Raw genomic sequence first — 21101 nt, 5'->3', positions numbered from 1 at the left:
TCAGTGTTTCTCTATCAAACACTACATGGAAGGTCACAATTTCTCTTGATATTAAGTCGGTTTGTCTTTTGCTTTAATATATTAATACAGTTCTAAATGCATGCCTTGGCTTAGCCTGCAGTTGGAAAAGATATATATGAGTACACCAACCTGGTACCTGTATAAATGAGGTTAACTTTATTTTGAAAGCTTAAAATAAATGATATTTAAGCTTTATTTCTAGAAAAGCTGGGGGGAAGGCCTTGAGAAAATGAGAACTTGCTCCAGTAGGAGAAATAGTACCATGTGCCAAGCATGATACAGTTAAATCATGTAGCATTAAGAATACAATTTGGGCTGTTTTTTCTTTGCAAAAATCAGAGAATGATCCCTTTGACAACACCTTATTGTCAGCTTGAATATAGGCTCCCAAAAGAACAGCATGATGATAATCTGTATATCTTTGTAACATCTTTAACATTAGGACAGAGTGAATGAGAGCAATAATGTATTTTTCATCTGGTTTTGATATTTGTTATATTATTAATCTGTCCAGTTTTTAAGGACCTATCTTTGCAAAAATAAAATATCCTGTAGGTATTTAACAGGGTTATGATTTAGTACTGTCCTTGGGTCTAAATAGTATATTATGTCCTGAAATAAATGTAAGTGATTGGTATAAAAAAAAAATAAATAAAATAGACAAGGTTATGTTGGTGTTTGACAGAGAAGGACAAAATTCTGTAAAGCAATAATCCTTCAATTAAAAAATAGATTGGGTTAAATGAAACATAAGTATAATTAATTTCCGTCAGTTTCTTTTTATTTTTTTTAATGTAGATGTGTAAAAGTGCCTTGCTGCTAAGTCACTTCAGTCGTGTCTGACTCTGTGCGATCCCATAGACAGCAGCCCACCAGGCTCCCCCATCCCTGGGATTCTCCAGGCAAGAACACTGGAGTGGGTTGCCATTTCCTTCTCCAGTGCATGAAAGTGAAAAGTGAAAGTGAAGTCGCTCAGTCATGTCCGACCCTCAGCGACCCCATGGACTGCAGCCTTCCAGGCTCCTCCATCCATGGGATTTTCAAGGCAAGAGTACTGGAGTGGGGTGCCATTGCCTTCTCCAGTAAAAGTGCCTTGGTGGCTACTATTTGTGGTTTATGCTGTGTCTTTGTTGGACCGTGCTGATTTAGAAAGCTGACTGGCCGCCTTAACAACCCACAGTCTTTGCAAAGGAGATTCAGAAGAAAATGGGCATTCCCCCTTAAGCAGACTCTGATAGAATCTCCAGAGAGCATGTGGCCAAGCGGCATTAGTCAGAGACCTCGTGTGACCTATTCTTTCTGTCCCCAGAGATAAGCTAACTTTCCAAGTCTTGCTTAGCAGACGGTGGCTTTTCTGACTTCCCTTGAAATTTGTGATTTCAGTCACTGAAGACATCTTTCAGACAAGATGGTTTTTCTGACAGTGACCTCTCATTGTTATTTGATCCTAACGATTTCTGGACTCTGACTTCATGGTCATGGGGGGCTGGAACACTACAGAAGACAAAAACAATAAACTGGACATAAGGTAAATATACCCAAATTGCAGTCCTCAGAAGAGAAAAATGGAACACCCATGGGGGAAAGTCTCAGAAGCTTGTGGGACACAGAAAGAAGCTTCTATATGTGATTAATTGGCAGTCTGAGGGCAAAGAAGAGAGAGAGCCAAGGAAGAGCAATATTTGAGGAAATCGTGACCTAGAAATTGTCCAGTCTTGTCTAATTGAAATTTTTTGTGTGATTTCATCTTTCCTTTTACATTTATTTTTATTTTAAAACTTTATTTATTTTTAGTTGAACGATAATTGCTTTGCAGTTTTGTGATGATTTCTGCCATACATCTACATGAATCAGCCACAGGTATACACGTGTCCCCTCCCTCTTGAACCTCCCTCCCGCCTCCCACCCCCATCCCACTGCTCTAGGTTGTCACAGAGCCCTGGTCTGTGCCCCCTTTGTCATACTCCAATTTGAATTCTATCCGGCTTCTAATTATCCAATATGATCCATATTTGTTTCGCAAGTTGGATCAGCCTTCAAGTCACTGCTTCCAGAAGCTCAGAGAAACCCAAGATAAGTACAAATAAAAGTGTTCAGTACTTCATAGTGAATTCATCCAAACTACAAAGGAAAAATAACATCAATCTTATGAAAAACACATTGCTGAGGAAAAAGAGAGACTATAACTTATATCCCATGTATTTATTTGTCTATTTATTTATCAAGTTAAGTGTTAGTTGCTCAGTTGTGTCTGACTCTGAGACCCCATGGACTGTAGCCCATCAGGCTCCTCTGTCCACGGGATTCTCCAGGCAAGAATACTGCAGTGGGTTGCTATTTCCTTCTCCAGGGGATCTTTCCAACTGGGGGTTGAACCTGGGTCTCTTGCATCTCCTGCATTGGCAGGCGGATTCTTTACTAACGCCCCACCTGGGAAGCCTGAGCAGATACAAACTGCTATATAAACAACAACACAACAGCAACAAAACAGAGAGGTTTTTTTGTTGTTGTTAGACATACTGAGGGCCAAAATTATTTAATGATACCTTGAAATAGAAAGACAAAGCTGGAAGACACACACTCCTAGGTGTCAAGCCTCACTATGGGGCTAGAGTGTCTGGTCCATGTGTTACTGGGCACACATACACACACTAATCATTAGAACAGAGAGCTCTCCTGCGATACAGTACAGGATATCCAACAGCTCAGTGAGGAAAGGATGGTCCTTCCAATAAACTGTGCTGTATTAATCGGATTTCCATATGAAAAATGCATGTGGACTGTTAGCACACAACACCCACCCACCCCCACACACACACAGCATTATGTCCCAAGGACTGGAGATATAAATCCAAAAAGTACATCTCTAGCTCTGGGAGGAACATACAGAAAATTTCTTCATCCTTTGCAGCAGCAATAAACATAAAATAAAATTAGATAAATGGGCTCTAATAAGATTCAGAAATAATCTTTTTCAAAATGCAGCAACAAGAGAGTGACCCTCAGCTAGAGGAGGAACAAATATTCAAAAGGAACACATCTGATAAAGGACTCGAGCATAATAAGAAAAAGAGAAAGCTTCCTACTGTTTAGTTAAAAAAAAAAGTCAACTCAATTTTCTAAAATGAGGAAATGAGAAAAATGACTCAAACAGACATTTCAAAAAGTTGGATGACTATTCAAATGACCAAAAGCCATAGGAAAATGTTTCCAAATGCATTAGTTACCCGAGACATGCAAAGTAAAACCACAAAGGTACCACCACCCCTCACAGGGGGGCAAAAATAAGAAGGTGGGAAAGCAGAGGGGCAGGTGAGGATGTGAGGTAGCCAGAATGCTCAGAGTGTGAACTGATGGCATCACTTCGAAACATATTCATAAGTACCTAGTAGAACTGAATAAATGCACAGCACAACACACGGCAATTACACCCTGAGGTTTATTCCAACAGAAACGCACATATACTCTCCTCACTGGACATGAATTAAGACATTCAAAGCAACACTTTCCATCCTAACGTAAACTGGAAGCTAAGCAAATGCCTTTTTACACTAGGGGGGATGTACGCATGATGGTGATTCACACGATAAAATACTCCACAGCACCCAGAGTGTTAGACAAATCTTAAAATATTAGGTTGAGCAGAGGAAGTCACACACACACACACACACACACACACACACACACACAAAGAGGCTGCAGAGAATATTCACCCTGAGATAAAGAACCAAAACACGCAAATTTAACCCATGCTGTTAGAAGTCAGCAAAGTCATTACCTTGGGAGAAAAGTTACTGGCAAACCTAGGAGTGCTCAATCTGAGGATTCATCAAGCTGTGCATTCGATATGTGCACTTTTAATCGATTACACTTCTGTAAAATTCAACACACACACATATGCTGAGACACATCAGAGGAAAATTGCTGAACTCCAAAGGCAAAATCTTAAAAGCACTGAGAGAAAAAAGACACACTATTTTCAAAGGAGCAATGAGAAGATCTGCAGTTCATTTGCAACAGAAATGATTAATGCTATATTTAAGCGCTAAAAAATAAATGCCAACCTAGAACTCTACAACAGGAGAAAACTTCAAAATTGGAGGTGAGAGAAATACATTAATTTCAGGCAACGAAAAACTGAATTCTTCACCAACACATGGGCACCAAAAGAAGGAAGTGTGTTCTTTGCTTCAGTTGTGTCCAACTCTTTCAAGCCCTATAGACCATAGCCTGTCAGGCTCCTCTGTCCCTGGGATTCTCCAGGCAAAAATACTGGAGTGGGTAGCCGTGCCCTTCTCCAGGGGATCTTCCCAACCCGGTGATTGAAACTGCGTCTTCTGCATTGTAGGTGGTTTCAGGTAAAAGGAAAATAATCCCAGTGGAAAGACATGCAGGAGGGAACAAAGGATAATGGAAAGGTAAATACTTGAGTAAAGACAGGAATTTCAAAAGATGGTTACATAATTAATAAATAGAACATTCAGTTCAGTTCAGTCACTCAGTCATGTCCAACTCTTTGCAACCCCATGGACTGCAGCACTCCAGTTCTCCCTGTCCATCACCAACTCCTGGAGTTTACTGAAACTCATGTCCATTGAGTCGGTGATGCCACCCAACCATCTCATCCTCTGTTGTTCCCTTCTGCTCTTGCCCTCAATCTTTCCAAGCATCAGGGTTTTCCAATGGGTCAGTTCTTTGCATCAGGTGGCCAAAGTACTGGAGTTTCAGCTTCAACATCAGTCCTTCCAATGAACACTCAGGACTGATCTCCTTTAGAATGGACTGGTTGGATCTCCTTGCAACCAGGGACTCTCAAGAGTTCTCTCCAACAGCATGGTTTAAAAGCATCAATTCTTTGGCACTCAGCTTTCTTTATAGCCCAACTCTCACACCCATACATGACTCCTGGAAAAACCATAGCCTTGACTAGATGGACCTTTGTTGGCAAAGTGTCTTTTTTGGGTGGGATCCAACATTCTCCTGTCGATGGTTGTTCAGCAGCGAGTTGTAATCTGTGGAGTTCTCAGAGGAGATGAGCACTCGTCCTTCTACTCTGCCATCTTGTAGTCAAAGGAATAGAACATTAGTCTATGCTTACTCCATATCTGATTTCAAAAATCATTTTCAAAACTCTATTGGGTCATAAAGTTAAAAACAACAATGAACACACGTATGTATATAATACGCATGCAAATAAATATATATGTGGTCACACTGTATTTACAAAAATGCAAGAGAAACTTGGACACACGATTTTGGATGTTGGCTGCTTTAGGTGGTGAAGGAGTGAAGCCTGCTGTGGGACACCGTGGATATAGACAGGATTTTGTCAGTTTTCCTTTCGGATGGGGATCACAGAGTGTTTCTTTCCATGTTCTTATTTTTTTTTTTTTTTCATTGCGGTGGCTTCTCTTGCTGTGGAGCACAGGCTCTAGGGCATGTGGGCTTCAGTAGTTGTTGTTCATGGGCTTAGTTGCCTGTGGGATCTTCCTGGACCAGGGATGGAACCCGTGTCCCTTGCATTGCAAGCCAGGTTCATTACCCACTGGACCGCCAGGGAAGTCCTCCCTGTCCTGTCTAACTTTCTTTCAGGTGGCCTTTGGAAACTGCCCAGCAGTGTGATGGGAAATATGTAACAGTTACAGCTATGAGAGAAGGCAACCGATCTGTAGCACTCGCCAGTTTCTGGGGAGTGAATACAGTGTGGCTCATTGCAAGCTTCAGCCTTTGACAAAATTCAACATCCATTTATGATAAAAACCCTCCAGAAAGCAGGAATAGAAGGAACATACCTCAACATAATAAAAGCTGTATATGACAAACCCACAGCAAACATTATCAATGGTGAAAAATTGAAAGCATTTCCTCTAACGTCAGCAACAAGACAAGGGTGCCCACTTTCACCATTACTATTCAACATAGTTTTGGAAGTTTTGGCCACAGCAATCAGAGAGAAAAAGAAATAAAAGGAATCCAAATTAGAAAATAAGAAGTAAAACTCTCACTGTTTGCAGATGACATGATCCTCTACATAGAAAACCCTAAAGATTCCACCAGAAAATTACTAGAACTAATCAATGAATATAGTAAAGTTGCAGGATATAAAATCAACACACAGAAATCCCTTGCATTCCTATACACTAATAATGAGCAAATAGAAAAAGAAATTAAAGAAACAATTCCATTCACTATTGCAACAAAAAGAATAAAATACTTAGGAATATTTCTACCTAAAGAAACTAAAGACCTATATATAGAAAACTATAAAACACTGGTGAAAGAAATCAAAGAGGACTCTAATAGATGGAGAAATATACCATGTTCATGGATTGGAAGAATCAATATGGTGAAAATGCGTATACTACCTAAAGCAGTCTATAGATTCAATGCAATCCCTATCAAGCTACCAACAGTATTTTTCACAGAGCTAGACAAATAATTTCACAATTTGTATGGAAATACAAAAAACCTCGAATAGCCAAAGTGATCTTGAGAAAGAAGAATGGAACTGGAGGAATCAACCTACCTGACTTCAGGCTCTATTACAAAGCCACAGTCATCAAGACAGTATGGTACTGGCACAAAGACAGAAATATAGATCAATGGAACAAAATAGAAAGCCCAGAGATAAATCCATGCACATATGGACACCTTATCTTTGACAATGGAGGCAAGAATATACAATGGAGAAAAGACAATCTCTTTAACAAGTGGTGCTGGGAAAACTGGTCAACCACTTATAAAAGAATGAAACTAGAACACTTTCTAACACCATACACAAAAATAAACTCAAAATGGATTAAAGATCTAAATGTAAGACCAGAAACTATAAAACTCCTAGAGGAGAACATAGGCAAAACACTCTCCAATATAAATCACAGCAGGATCCTCTATGACCCACCTCCCAGAATATTGGAAATAAAAGCAAAAATAAACAAATGGGACCTAATTAAGCTTAAAAGCTTCTGCACAAGAAAGGAAACTATAAGCAAGATGAAAAGACAGCCTTCAGAATGGGAGAAAATAATAGCAAATGAAGCAACTGACAAACAACTAATCTAAAAAATATACAAGCAACTCCTACAGCTCAATTCCAGAAAAATAAATGACCCAATCAAAAAGTGGGCCAAAGAATTAAACAGACATTTCTGCAAAGAAGACATACAGATGGCTAACAACACATGAAAAGATGCTCAAGATCACTCATTATCAGAGAAATGCAAATCAAAACCGCAATGAGGTACCATTTCATGCCAGTCAGAATGGCTGCGATCCAAAAGTCTACAAGCAATAAATGCCGGAGAGGATGTGGAGAAAAGGGAACCCTCTTACACTGTTGGTGGGAATGCAAACTAGTACAGCCACTATGGAGAACAGTGTGGAGATTCCTTAAAAAACTGGAAATAGAACTGCCTTATGACCCAGCAATCCCACTGCTGGGCATACACACCGAGGAAACCAGAATTGAAAGAGACACATGTACCCCAATGTTCATCGCAGCACTGTTTATAACAGCCAGGATGGAAGCAACCTAGATGTCCATCAGTAGATGAATGGATAAGAAAGGTGTGGTACATATACACAATGGAGTATTACTCAGCCATTAAAAAGAATACATTTGAATCAGTTCTAATGAAGTGGATGAAACTGGAGCCTATTATATAGAATGAAGTAAGACAGAAAGAAAAACACCAATACAGTATACTAATACATATCTATGGAATTTAGAAAGATGGTAACAATAACCCTGTATGCGAGACAGCAAAAGAGACACAGATGTATAGAACAGTCTTTTGGACTCTGGGAGAGGGAGACGGTGGGATGATTTGGGAGAGTGGCATTGAAACATGTAGAATATTATATATGAAACGAATTGCCAGTCCAGGTTCAATGCATGATATAGGATGGTTGGGGCTGGTGCACTGGGATGACCCAGAGGGATGGTACAGGGAGGGATGTGGGAGGGGGGTTCAGGATGGGGAACACATGTATACCTGTGGCAGAATCATGTTGATGTATGGCAAAACCAATACAATATTGTAAAGTAATTAGCCTCCAATTAAAAAAAAACACTAAATAAATAAATAAATATATCCAATAATTAAAAAAAAGTGAGATCACTAAGCCTGCAGTGGGGGAGGGATGTTCACAGTCAGGTGTCGGGAACCGGCTTGAGCTGGGTGCTCCACACACCACTGAGTGTAGTTGCCAAGTGAAATTGTAGGCCTCCAGGGGCCTAGGGCTGCAGGGCTGCCTTTAAGGAAGTAAAGTTCAGGACGGGTTAGCAGGAAGAGAGAGCAAGCCAGAGGGCAGGAGGGAGAGAGGCAGAGACAGAGCGATTGAGACACAGAGACAATGAGAGACAGAGGGAGAGATAGAAAGACAGGGAGAGACAGACGCGGACAGAGACAGAAATACAGAGAGAGAGAGACAGAGGGAAAGGGAGAAATTTTATTCAGTCAACAAATAAGAGGATTTTAGATAAAGCCCTCAAGAAATAGTTTTCATATGTATCTTACATTGCTCATTATACAGAATTGCAAGATACATTCAGCAACTCACTGACTTTCACCAAGGAAATTATTATCTCTGTAAGTGATACTGAGTCAAAATTCTGGTTGGAATAATTGTGTGAGTCTGTATGTGTCGCTGGTTTTGGTTGCCCTGGGTCGTGGCTGCGGTGCAGGCTCTCTCTAACTGTGCGGGACTCTTCATGCAGTGGCTGCTCCTGTGTGGAACCCGGGCTCTAGGCGTGCTTGGGTTTCAGCAGTTGCGGTAGGCAGGCTGAAGCTGTGTTGCACGGGCTTAGTTGCTTCGTGGCGTGTGGGATCTTCCCAGACTAGGGACCAAAAGTGAAACTGAAGTCGCTCAGTCGTGTCTGACTCTTAGCGACCCCATGGACTGCAGCCCACCAGGCTCCTCCATCCATGGGATTTTCCAGGCAAGAACACTGGAGTGGGGTGCCACTGCCTTCTCCATCTCGATTATGAAGCTGTCATAATTACTGGGCAAGGGAAATTTTGATGACACATTTAGGGGTACATTAAAACATAAAATTGGTATCACTGTTAGAACATGTGAAGATGATCTTTCCCAGGAACTGAAATTAAAATTTTTACAAGAAGCCAAAATCCTCAAGCAATATAATCATACCAATATTGTAAAATTCATAAAAGTTAGCACACAAATACAGCCTATCTACAAAATTAAGGGACTTGTTCCAGGACGTGATTTCCTCTCCTTTCTGAGAAAGAAGGATGACCTAAAACAGTGACATTTTTTATTAGATGCTGCTTCTGGACGGCAAATCTCAGGTAAAAACTGTATACACAGGGACCTTGCTGCAAGAAACTGCCTGTAGGTGAAAATAATGTTCTGAAAACCAGTGACTTTGGACAGTCTCGTCAAGAGGATGGTGGTATGTATTCATCTTCTGATTTAAAGCAGATTCCCATTAAATGGACAGCACCAGAAGCTCTCAATTATGGGAGATATCGGGACCAAACTAGGGACCAAATGTCCCTGGCATTGGCAAGCAGATCCTTAATCACTGGACCACCAGGGAAGCTCCATAATTTTTTTTTTAACAAGAATAATGTACTTATGTATTTAGTAGGTAAAGGAGTATTATATATCACCATCGTCATAAGACCTGGTAGTTGAGGAAAGAAGAAAAGTAAAAAAGTTTTTAAAAGCTTTGATATGAGTATAGCATTTGTAAAACCAAATCATGGCCAGTTTGGATAGGAGGCTTGGGGCCAAGGTGTAGTTCATGTCAGGGAGTAGTTAGGGGATGAGGGCTGCCTAATATAGCATCGGGTTTCCTGTAGAACAGTTTCAGGAAGCCCTGTTCTTTTCTCAGCCCAGCCCAGGGTAGAACAGAGAGACCCACACAGAGCACAAAGAAAACTGCTTGGTCCTACGTACTCACTGAGATACAGAACTGTCAGCCTGTGTTCTGGTCCCACACACCACAGACAGCACATTTTTCAGCTTGCTTTATTTCTGCCTCTGATGTGTTGTCGTTGAGTCGCTCAGTCATGTCCGACTCTTTGCGACCCCATGGACTGTCACCTGCCAGGCTCCTCTGTCCATGGGATTCTCTAGGCCAGAATACTAGAGTGGGTTGCTGTGCCCTCCTCCAGGGGAACTTCCCAACCTAGGGACTGAACCTAGGTCTCCTGCATTGCAGACAGAATCTTTACTGTTTGAGCCACCAGGGAAGCCCTGAGGGGAAAACAGAGGTGTGGGCTAGTCTGGAAAACTTGAGGTGAGCTTTGCAGCAGAGTCTCCTGGAAGCAGGGAGCATGCCCCCAGACACCTCAGCACTGTTTACTCAGATTCTGTACTGTAGGCCCACAGATCCACAGTGGACACGCCCGTATTTAACGGTTGTGGTTAACTGTCTGCAAGTTATCTGTTAATAAAGCTGATAAAAGCCACTAATGACCATGAGCGAGGGAGACACACACAGAGAGAGGTCAGAAAGGTGGGTACACGGGGCTGTGTTAGTGTTCGTCCTAGTCAGCCAGGGTGACCCTGGTTGACTTTACTCTAGCCTTGACTTTACTAGCCTCACACTTTAGCCTTTAGCTGCTACCCTCGGTCAGGCCATGAAACTAAAACTTAATTCATCACTGTCAAGGTGACAGCCATGTTCAGCATTCAATTTGGCTCCAGGGAATCTCATCTTTTCATTTTTGACCATATGACCTTTGCTGAGTTTTCATTTCTTTGAGGCATTTAAGACAACCTTTAAAATATGCTATAAAGCAGTTTTATTTTTTTTAGGTAATTATTATTATTTTTTAAATCATTTATTTATTTTTGGCTGTGCTAGGTCTTTGATGCTGTGTTGGTTTTTCTCTAGTTCCGGTAACAGGGGGCTACTCTCTAGTTGTGATGCCCTCTTTGTGGTGGCTTCTCTTGTTCCGGAATACAGACTCTAGGGCACAGGCTCAATAGTAATGGCACATGGGCTTAGCTGCTCTGCTGTATGTGGGATCATCCCGGACCAGGGATTGAACCCATGTCTTTTGCATTGGCAGGTGGATTCTTTACCACTGAGCTATCAATAAAACAGTTATTATTTTAAGACAGTTATTATTTTATGCAGTGTGGTCCACAGATTTAGTCTGATATTTGACAGAAAATCTAGTACAGTTATTCTTTACTTATTAAGAATTCCAGGGGTAGGCAGTCACAGGGCTTTTTCAGCAATTCCAGGAGTTTCTACAAACCTTAGATCTTGTATTCTTTCACCTCAGTATGTTCAGTATCTCTGCTATTGTAGTCAAGCTTGTTGCCTCATGGTTGCAATATGGCTGTTGCTGCTCCAGATATCACATCATCATCATATAGCTGCCCATGGACAGGATTAAAGGAGCCAAACGTCTTATGAGACCCTTTGTTAATAAGAGAGAAATGTGATTCCAGAAACCCTGATATATTCCACATTAAGTGTCATTGACTATCCATGGTCTTGTGGCCCCCTCTGGACAGTCACTTCAAATGGGATTGTTGGATTGCCTTAGCCCCATACCGCATCTGCTCCACTCCCTCTTCTCTAGTCCAGGGTTGGAACACAGCCCCTCAGATAGAACTAGGTTTCTGTTAATAGGAAGACTGAGCACCGGTGCTGTGTAGACCACCATCACCGTCTGGTGGAGTTCCTCCCGGGAGAAGCGGCTGTTCCCTGGCCTCAGGGACAGAGGACAAGGGATTCCATGACGGGGCTCCTGTCCTGCAGGCTCCGTGTGACACACGCCTCCAACCCCCAAGCCCTGTTCTCATTTCAGCTCCCAGCTGAGGGCCCCACCGGGTCCCAAGCCCAGGGCCAGGTCCCAAGGTCTGTCTCCCCCATCACTCAGCTCTGGGATTTTGTGTGTGCTCACCGGCCAGCCCCGCCTCCCCCGGTTCCAGCACCGCCTAGGGAAAGGGGCAGAGAATACATGTGATAAGATATTTTTAATGCGCTTGACACCTCCTGGGAATGTAACATATATCGCAATATTAAACACTCAGAGGAGGATTTCGGAGTTTTCCATTTTCAATACAAGGAACCGTTGGCATAAAGTGATGCAACTTTTGCCCAAGAACAGAGTTGGGACCGACGGTCAAGTCGGTGTGCTGCACAAAGAGTGTTCTGCTCACGGGTGGAGAATGGGGCTCCCCCCTCAGGGTGCACCCGGAGAGGAGTTGAGCCTCATGGGAGCTCAGAGGGAGGAACAGCTGGGAGCCACCCCTGGGTCCCCTTGGGGGGAAGTGTGACGAGCGGGGAGGGCGCTCTTCCCCTTTGTGTGAGGCTGTTGGTTGAAAACCGCCCCATAAAGGCCCGGGGGCACATCCCCTTCTGTGTGGACTGCAGGCTCCGTCCCTCAGCACCGACTCCAGGGCGCGTAGGGACAGGGCTGGGCCATGGCGCCTGGGTTCTCCATCCTCCTGGGCCTGGGTGAGTCTGGGGGTGCCGGGACGATTCCAGGGGCAGAGGGGCTCTGCTCAGCCCTGACTCCAGCCCAGGAGACGCTGGAATCCTGGGGGAAAACGTGGTTCCCCCTCCATCCCCCGGGCTGCTCCCTCACCTTTGGCCCAGACCCAAGTGACAGGGAGGGTTCGGTCCTGGACACGGGCCGGGTGTGGGGTGAGTGCAGACTGAGCCAGGCTGGCCTGGAGGAGCGGGTCGGGTTGTCTGAGATTACTTCAGAGTGAGGAAAGGGCTTGCACTCAGACGTAATGTTGTGGGGGGCGGTGTTGGGAAATTATGGAAAGACATCTGGCCACCCCACGGCTCCTCGAGGGATCCGGGACTGCAGCCCGTGAGGAAACCGCGAGGCGGGCATCTTCTCACTAGAGCTTCTCTTCCAGCGCTCTGTCTGGCCCAGACGGCCCGGACCCAGCAGGGTGAGTCTCCCCAAAACCCCCGCCTCCCCAAGACCTAGATGAGAGCGGAGCCGACCCGGGGGCCTGGGGGCCCTGGCTTATACCCCGAGCTGCTAACAGCACCAGGGCCGACCCTGGCCCGAGTCTCCCCTGTCCCCCCTCTGCCCTCGATGGCCCCGCAGGAACGACCCGACCCTCAGGACCGGGCTGAGCCCGCCAGCTCGCCCCCGCCAACCCCCGCCCCCGCGAGCCCAGACCGCCCCCTCAGCCCCGCAGCTCCGTGCAAACAGCGCTCGCTGAGGACCAGCCCGGCCGTCTCCTCCAGCCTCCTCCTCCAGCATCCCCTGCCCACCCGCTGTGAGGCTGCTCGCTCACTGGGTTTTCTTTCACTTTCTGAATCTCGCCGCCCAGCCCAGCCCTCCCCACGGTGACTTCTCCGCCCTGCCCCTCAGCCCGGGGACCGTCCTCCACGTCTGCTCTTAGCTCAGGAACCCCCTCCCTCGACCCCCGGTGGGCAGCTCAGCCTCCCGCTGCTCGCCTCCCCGAGATTCCCACACTCACCCCGAGGGCACGCATCACCGTTGGTACCCATGGGTTCGCACAACTGTCTGTGAACGTCTGTCGTCCCTCTGGACTGTCAGCCCCAAGGGAGCAGGCGCTGGGGTGTTTCCCGTATTTGTGGAGCCAGAGGCACATGGAGGCCTCAGTAAATGGATGGACGGATGGACCGGAACTAGATGTGGTGGAAAGAGGGAGGGGGTGAGGGGTGAGGGATGAGGGAGGGGGAGCTCTCCCAGTCTGTGTTGCTGAGTCTCAAGGGCAAGCTGCCTGTCCTGGTTGTGAAAGTGTGAGGTGAGAGGAGCAGTCTGCAGAACGGGGAAGTGAAGGGTGTGTGTGTGTGTGCATGTAGGCAGGTGTGTGTGTGTGTATTTGGGCGGGTGCGTATATAGGTGTGTGTGTGTGTGGTGTGTATGTGTGTTTGTGTATATGTGGGTGCATGTGTGTGTATATGAGTGTGTGTGTATGTGGGCAGGTGTGTGTGTGTGCAGGTGTATGTGAGTGTGTGTATGTGCACGTGTGTCTGTATATGTGCGTGCACATGTGTATGTGTGTGTACACGGGTGCATGTGTGTGCAGGGATGTGTGGGTGTGTGTGTATGTGCATGTGTATATGTGGGTGGGTGTGTGCACGTGTGTGTGTGTGCATGTATGTGCATGAGTGTGTGTATGTTTGTGGAGGAGTTGGAGCACAGGTCTGGTCCCACATTCCCTGGCAGGTGAGGGTCGCTGTGTCCAGGGTGAGTCTGCAGGGACCATCCCTGGGTTTTCTCAGTATTCTCTTCCTCCATCCCAGTGTATTTCCATGTCTTTGTCACTGAGGCTTCTGGAAACCCCACGTGTCTCAACTAGGCAGGGGCGCGGTGGGGGTCGTGGTGGAGAGTCGGGGGGTCGAGGAGGACTTGCAGCCCTGAAGCAGGAAGTTGGCTTCAGAGTCAGCAAAGTCCCCACAGAGGCAGGGGCCGGCAGAGTGCGCTCCTCACTCACTCACATTGTTGTCTTTATCTGGAGGTCAGCTGTGGTTTCAGGATGTGCACACAGGTGTCAAGTTGATGCTGTAGGTGTGGTAGAATTTGTGGTATTTAATTTTGTGTCTCCTCGGCTGGCCCATGGTCATTTACGTGGTCAAACATTCTGGGTGTGTCTGTAAGGATGTTTTGGGATGGTATTAACGTTTAGATCATTGCGTTTTGAGCAAAGCAGATTGTCCTCCACAATGTTGGTGGACCTCATCCATCCGCTGATGGCCTGAACTGAACAAAAGGCTGACCTCCCCTGAGCGACGGGGCTGTGCCAGCAGACTGCCTCTGAACCTGAACTGCAGCACCAGCTCTCCTGGTCTCCAGTCGGCGCCCACCCGTCCGATTCTGGGCTTGCCTGGGTGCTGCAAAGCGGACACAGGGACCCTCAGCCCCTGGGATCTGTGGGGCCAGATCTGTGCTCCAGGTCCTCCACACACACACACCCCTGCACATCCCCCACACCTGCACACACCCACACCCATACACACCCACACACATGCACACATATACCTGCACACACCCGCACACATACACCCACACACACACCTGCACACATGCATACACACATACCTGAACACACACACACACACCACCCCCCACATACACACACACACACCCACAGCCCCCACACATTCATACCCACACCCCAACCCCCCCACATACATACACACACTCATACACATACACCCACCTACATCCCCCCCATGCACATGCACACATACACACCCCCCACACACATGCACACACATATATACCTGCACATACACACATACCCATACACACCCCCCCACATACACACACCCACACACATATATACCTGCACACACACACACAGACACATACCCATACATGTACACACACCCCCACACCCCCACACACATATATACCTGCACACACACACATACATACCCATACACACCCCCCGACATACACACCCCCCACACACCCACACACATATATACCTACACACACACACACATACATACCATACACACCCCCACACACGTACACACCCCACACACACCCACACACATATATACCTGCACAAACACATACACATACATACATACCCATACACACACCCACACACATACACACCCACACACATATATACTGCACACAGACACACACCCATACACACCCCCACACACATACACACTCCCCACACACACCCACACACATATATACCTGCACACACACATACACATACATACATACCCATACACACCCCCACACACATACACACTCCCCACACACACCCACACACATATATACCTGCACACACACACATACTCCCCACACACACCCGCATATGCACACACATATATACACCCACACACACACACCTGCACATACACCTACCCCCCAACACAATCTTTCCAAGCACAGGCAGCGACCCGTCCCTTCAGACCCAGCGCAGGTCACTCCCACCCACTCAGAGCCCTGCTTTCCTCGTCCCAGGAATGAGCCGGGCATCCCCCGCTGTGTCCCCCTGCCCCTGTCTCTGGAGTGGCCGTGGGCAGGGAGGGAGCCGCCCCCAGCTGCTCTGTCACCTCCCATGTCATCCTGAGCAAGATGTGACCAAGTCTCAGGGTCCTTACGTCAGTGGGGAGACTAACCACAGTGGCGGGAAGTCACCTGCCCCTGGGACGGGCGGGGGGTGGGGCTGTCCACTGCGGGGGTGACGGGAGCATTCCCAAACTGGATGCGGGTGAGGGCTGTGCAACTTTGCAAGCTTCCAACAAGTAAAAGAAGCGAGAGAGTAAATTGTTCTGTGTGGTGATTTCCACTGAGAGAATTATGTTGTGTGGTGATTCTCCACTAAGATGAAAGAATTGTGCTGTGTGGTGGTCTCCACTAAGATGAGAGAATTGGGTCGTGTGGTGATTCTCCACTAAGATGAGAGAATTGTGTCGTGTGGTGATCTCCACTAAGATGAGAGAATTGTGCTGTGTGGTGGTCTCTGCTAAGATGAGAGAATTGTGTTGTGTGGTGATTCTCCACTAAGATGCGTGCGTTGTGCTGTGTGGTGATTCTCCGCTAAGATGAGAGAATTGTGTTTGTGGTAGTTGTCCACTAAGATGAGTAGGTTGTGTGGTGTGGTGATTCTCCACAAAGATGAGAGAATTGTGTTGTGTGGTGATTCTCCACTAAGATGAGTGGGTTGTGTTGTGTGGTGGTCTCCACTAAGGTGCATGCGTTGTGCTGTGTGGTGATTCTCCGCTAAGATGAGAGAATTGTGTTTGTGGTAGTTGTCCACTAAGATGAGTGGGTTGTGTGGTGTGGTGATTCTCCACGAAGATGAGAGAATTGTGTTGTGTGGTGATTCTCCACTAAGATGAGTGGGTTGTGTTGTGTGGTGGTCTCCACTAAGATGCGTGCGTTGTGCTGTGTGGTGATTCTCCGCTAAGATGAGAGAATTGTGTTTGTGGTAGTTGTCCACTAAGATGAGTAGGTTGTGTGGTGTGGTGATTCTCCACAAAGATGAGAGAATTGTGTTGTGTGGTGATTCTCCACTAAGATGAGTGGGTTGTGTTGTGTGGTGGTCTCCACTAAGGTGCATGCGTTGTGCTGTGTGGTGATTCTCCGCTAAGATGAGAGAATTGTGTTTGTGGTAGTTGTCCACTAAGATGAGTGGGTTGTGTGGTGTGGTGATTCTCCACGAAGATGAGAGAATTGTGTTGTGTGGTGATTCTCCACAAAGATGAGAGAATTGTGTTGTGTGGTGATTCTCCACGAAGATGAGAGAATTGTATTGTGTGGTGATTCTCCACGAAGATGAGAGAATTGTGTTGTGTGGTGGTCTCCACTAAGATGTGTGCATTGTGCTGTGTGGTGATTGTCCACTAAGACGAGTGGGTTGTGTTGTGTGGTGATTCTCCACTAAGATGAGAGAATTGTGTTGTGTGGTGGTCTCCACTAAGATGAGAGAATTGTGTCAGGTGGTGATCTCCACTAAGATGAGAGAATTGTGTAGTATGGTGGTCTCTGCTAAGATGAGAGAATTGTGCTGTGTGGTGGTCTCCACTAAGATGAGAGAACTGTGTCGTGTGCTGGTCTTCTCAGGACAGACCCTGTGGCCCTGCTCTCCCCTCCTAGGGACCCTGCCCAGACCCTCCATCTCAGCTGAGCCGGGCTCCGTGGTGCCCTGGGGGCGGCCGGTGAGCATCGTGTGCCGGGGCCCTGCCGGGGTTATGAGCTTCCGCCTGGAGAAGGGTAATAGAAAGGACTATAAGGATGTGGGTGTCACGTTCCGAGGTGAACAGGTGACCGAGGCCAGATTCCACATCACTGCTCTGCGTGAAGATGCTGTCGGGCGTTATCACTGCATCTATCGAAAAGAGTCCACCTGGTCAGCGCTCAGCGAGGCCCTGAGCCTGGAGGGGACTGCAGAGGCCGTCTCTGCCCTGCCTGCAGGTGTGCCTGGGCCCCGCTGTGCCCTCTGCCCACTGGCCCCCATCCCCGCCCCCCGAGCCCTCTGCTTCTGTCTCCTCTGCCCACGCCTCCCCTGCCTCCACACCTGGCTCAGCTCCCTGAGCCTGGTCTCACCAGGCAAGTCACAAGGTCCAGGGGACCCCTGACCAGGGCTGGATGGTGCTTCAGGGGACTCTTGGGGTGAGGCCATGCCTGTCCTGTGTGTGGTCAGCCTCAGGGTGTCCTGGAGTCGGGATCCATCCAGCACATTCTGACCCCCCACCTCCAGAGAAGGTCACCATGAAGAGTCTGGGCAGTAATGCGGGGCACAGCTCCCGGAGGTGCAGAGGGTGTGACCACAGCACGATGGAGCAGGGGGCTCCGCCTTGTCTGGCCCCAGGCCCCTTTTCTCAGGAATCTCAGGGTGTTGTCCGGGGTTGAGTGAAGCCCGTGCGTGGCCCATGGTTGGATGCTCAGGATGGAGAGGTGCCAGGCTGAGTGGGACAGACCCTGGGCAGCCCCCACACAGCACCAGTCCTTCTCGTTTCCCCCCACCATCACAGGACCCCCTGGAGGCATCAGCTCCCCCACCACTCAGTGCTGCTCCTCGGCTGCTGAGTAGCTGACCCCCGCCTGGAGGGGTGTCTTGGGGGGGCTCTGTGCTGGGATCAGGGCGCAGCCCTCTCCTGGACTTGGCTCAGAGACTGTGAGAGCGCAGCACGGGGCTGGCAGGCGCAGGGCACCAGGGTGTCTCTGACACTCATAAGGACCCCGGGAACAGCACCCACCTGGCTAGATGACCCTGCACCGGGCGCCTGATGGTAGTAATGCCAGGACGGCCCATCGTGGGCGGCACTTCCCGGACCTTCTCAGAGCCTCCGCCCCTTTTCCTATGCAGAAAGGAGCTTACAGGTTCTTGTCCAAAGGGACAGGGATTGGAAGGGAGGAACCAGCCCAGGGCAGCCCGACTGGACCCCAGACTCAGGGGTTTGGCTGCAGCTCCGCACCGCCCCCTTGCGGTCAGGGTGTAAAGGAGGGCCCGGCTCCCGCTGAGAGAGGGACAGAGGGGCTAGGAGCCAAAGGGAAGGGACCATTGATGGTTACGCCTGAGCAGCCTAGAAGGCAGACCTGCCCTCTCGAAGGCCCTGAACCCGCCGCGGGTAGGAGTCCAGCTCAGCCCCCTTTTATCTCGCTCCCCAACTCCCATTTCATGTCGTGGAGACTCATGTCCAGAGAAGAACCCATCACCGAGACTGCCTGGATCCAGTCCGCCCTCCCCAGCTCTGTGCCCCGGATTAAATCGAATCACCCAATCCTTCCACGTTCCTCGTTGCTCGTGTGCAAAACCAGGAATAAATGCACCGACCCCGCAGCACTGCCTGAGCCTGGAGAAGTGTTAATCTTATTCATACGAGGAAATATTTTCTTCCCTCCTCGTGGAGTGTGCTCTTTGGGGAAAGAGGGAGAGAATGGGCTTTGGTGTTGGTATTATTCCAGCTCTGCCAATGTGCTGTGGACCCAAGGCTTCAGCGCTCAGACCTGGCTTTGTAAAGCAGGGGAGAGCAAGTCCAAAGCCACAGGACTGGTGTGTGTGTGAGAGCTTTCTTTATATCTGAGTGTGAACACCATAAACACCCAGCATGTGTGTGTGTGGGTGGTATGCAGCAGGTGCTTCATAAGGGCATACTGCTGATAATCTGATTCCACCCTCCCAGCTCCCACAGGCCTGTCGACAGAGCAGGTTTATATTCTCATTGGGGTCTCTGTGGCCTTTCTCCTTTGTCTCTCCCTCCTGGTCCTTCTCCTCCTCCATCGTCAGCTCCGGAGAAAACGAGGTAGGTCTCAGGGACAGGATGGGGTGACTGGACAGGCCGTTTGGGGGTGCTGGAAAGAAGCCTTCTCTTCTTAATTCACACCTGACTCTCCTCAGGGCCTCCCAGAAGCAAAGACGAGGAGCAGAGATGCCAGGGGAGGTGAGGGCCCTGGGGATGACCTCTCAGACTGCCCGTCCTCTGCCCCCAAGCAGCCCTCAGGGCTCACATGTTCTTTCTCCTCAGGCTCAGCCCAGCTGTGGATGTCCTAGATGGGACCCCAGGTAAAGACAAGGATGGGGGACAGGTCTGGGAGGGGAAGCAGGGGTTCGGTGCCATGCAGGAAGCAGTGGCGGGGGGTGGGGGGTGGTGGTGGTGAAGCATTCCAGGACGTTCCAGGTGGGGTGGAGACGAAATATGAAGCTGTGAGGTCAGGCATATTTGTCTCCTAAGCTCCACCTCAGAGAACTGAGCCCTGGTCCTCCTCCCATTCAGGTGTGGCCAGCTTTGACAGATTTCCTGATGTGGATGGAGAGGTGGGCGCCTTGGTAAGTGTTTGCATTCATCAGCTAATGCTATGAACCAACGCCCCTGCAATTTAGCAGCTTAACAGAATCATCTCAGTTTCTTGGGCCAGGAACTTGGAATCGGATTGGCTGGGTAGTTCTGGCTCACCGTCTGAGGTTACCATCAAGATGCTGAGCAGGGCTGTACTCATAAGAGGCTTGACCGGGGCTGGAAGATCCACTTCCACGATGCTCAGTCCCCTGGCAGGAGGCAGGATCTCACATCCTCACCACACGGGCTTTTCATGGTGGTCAGACTCCCCCAGAGGGAGGGACCCTAAGAGAGAGGGACAGAAGCCACAATGTCTTTCTGTGTCCTCACTGTGGAGGTGACATGCCCTCACTCTGCCACCCAAACTCACCCTGTGTCTTTATCCTCAGACCCCTGCTGCAGCAGGCTCCCAGGAGGTGACCTACGCCCAGCTGAATCACAAGCTCCTCACCCAGAGAGCGGCCAGAGCTGTGTCCCCGCCGTCCACAGAGCCCCTGGCCAAGTCCAGCACGTATGCAACCATTGCCAGATATTGACCGCATGCTCACCTGGCTTCTGCACTAAAGATGCAGGAAGTCACACTTGCAAAAGCCCGAAGTGGACATTGGGTTTCCCTGTGGAATCATTCCTTTCTGGAAAGACATCTAGTCGATCCTCCTGCAGGCAAGAGCTGAAGTCCTGAGATCCCACATTATCTTCTAGGAGATTCATTAATCATGTGATCCCTCCCACAACCAACTAGCTCCTCAGAGAGAAGGTGTAGCACTTGTTTCAAGAGACCCAGCTCTGGTGTTTGTTGCCTGTTTCCAGAGACCCAGCTCTAGTTCTTGGCTGTTTC

General features: G+C 48.2%; 1 protein-coding gene across 1 annotated transcript; it reads left to right on the top strand.

Moving 5' to 3' along the window:
• Positions 1–12269: 12269 nt before the first annotated feature.
• On the top strand, positions 12270–20876 carry LAIR1 (leukocyte associated immunoglobulin like receptor 1). Its single transcript, XM_055551250.1, has 8 exons — positions 12270–12472; positions 12886–12921; positions 17580–17897; positions 19610–19729; positions 19825–19867; positions 19952–19989; positions 20201–20253; positions 20653–20876. The coding sequence occupies exons 1-8, from the start codon at positions 12439–12441 to the stop codon at positions 20797–20799; spliced, it is 789 nt and encodes a 262-aa protein (XP_055407225.1). The 5' UTR covers positions 12270–12438; the 3' UTR covers positions 20800–20876.
• Positions 20877–21101: the final 225 nt, after the last annotated feature.

This window comes from Bubalus kerabau, chromosome 17 (assembly GCF_029407905.1).
Source record: "Bubalus kerabau isolate K-KA32 ecotype Philippines breed swamp buffalo chromosome 17, PCC_UOA_SB_1v2, whole genome shotgun sequence".
NCBI lineage: Eukaryota > Metazoa > Chordata > Mammalia > Artiodactyla > Bovidae > Bubalus > Bubalus kerabau.
Note: the sequence above shows the minus strand (reverse complement) of the source record. Positions and strands in the feature narration are given on the sequence as shown.

What these genes read in the sequence shown, in the direction of transcription:
- LAIR1 (XM_055551250.1), top strand. Translation starts at nt 12,439, where the DNA reads ATGGCGCCTGGGTTCTCCATCCTCCTGGGCCTGG. An exon ending in TCAGCTCCGGAGAAAACGAG is followed by an intron (nt 19,730 to 19,824) that starts GTAGGTCTCAGG and finishes GACTCTCCTCAG; the next exon opens with GGCCTCCCAGAAGCAAAGAC. An exon ending in GAGCAGAGATGCCAGGGGAG is followed by an intron (nt 19,868 to 19,951) that starts GTGAGGGCCCTG and finishes CTTTCTCCTCAG; the next exon opens with GCTCAGCCCAGCTGTGGATG.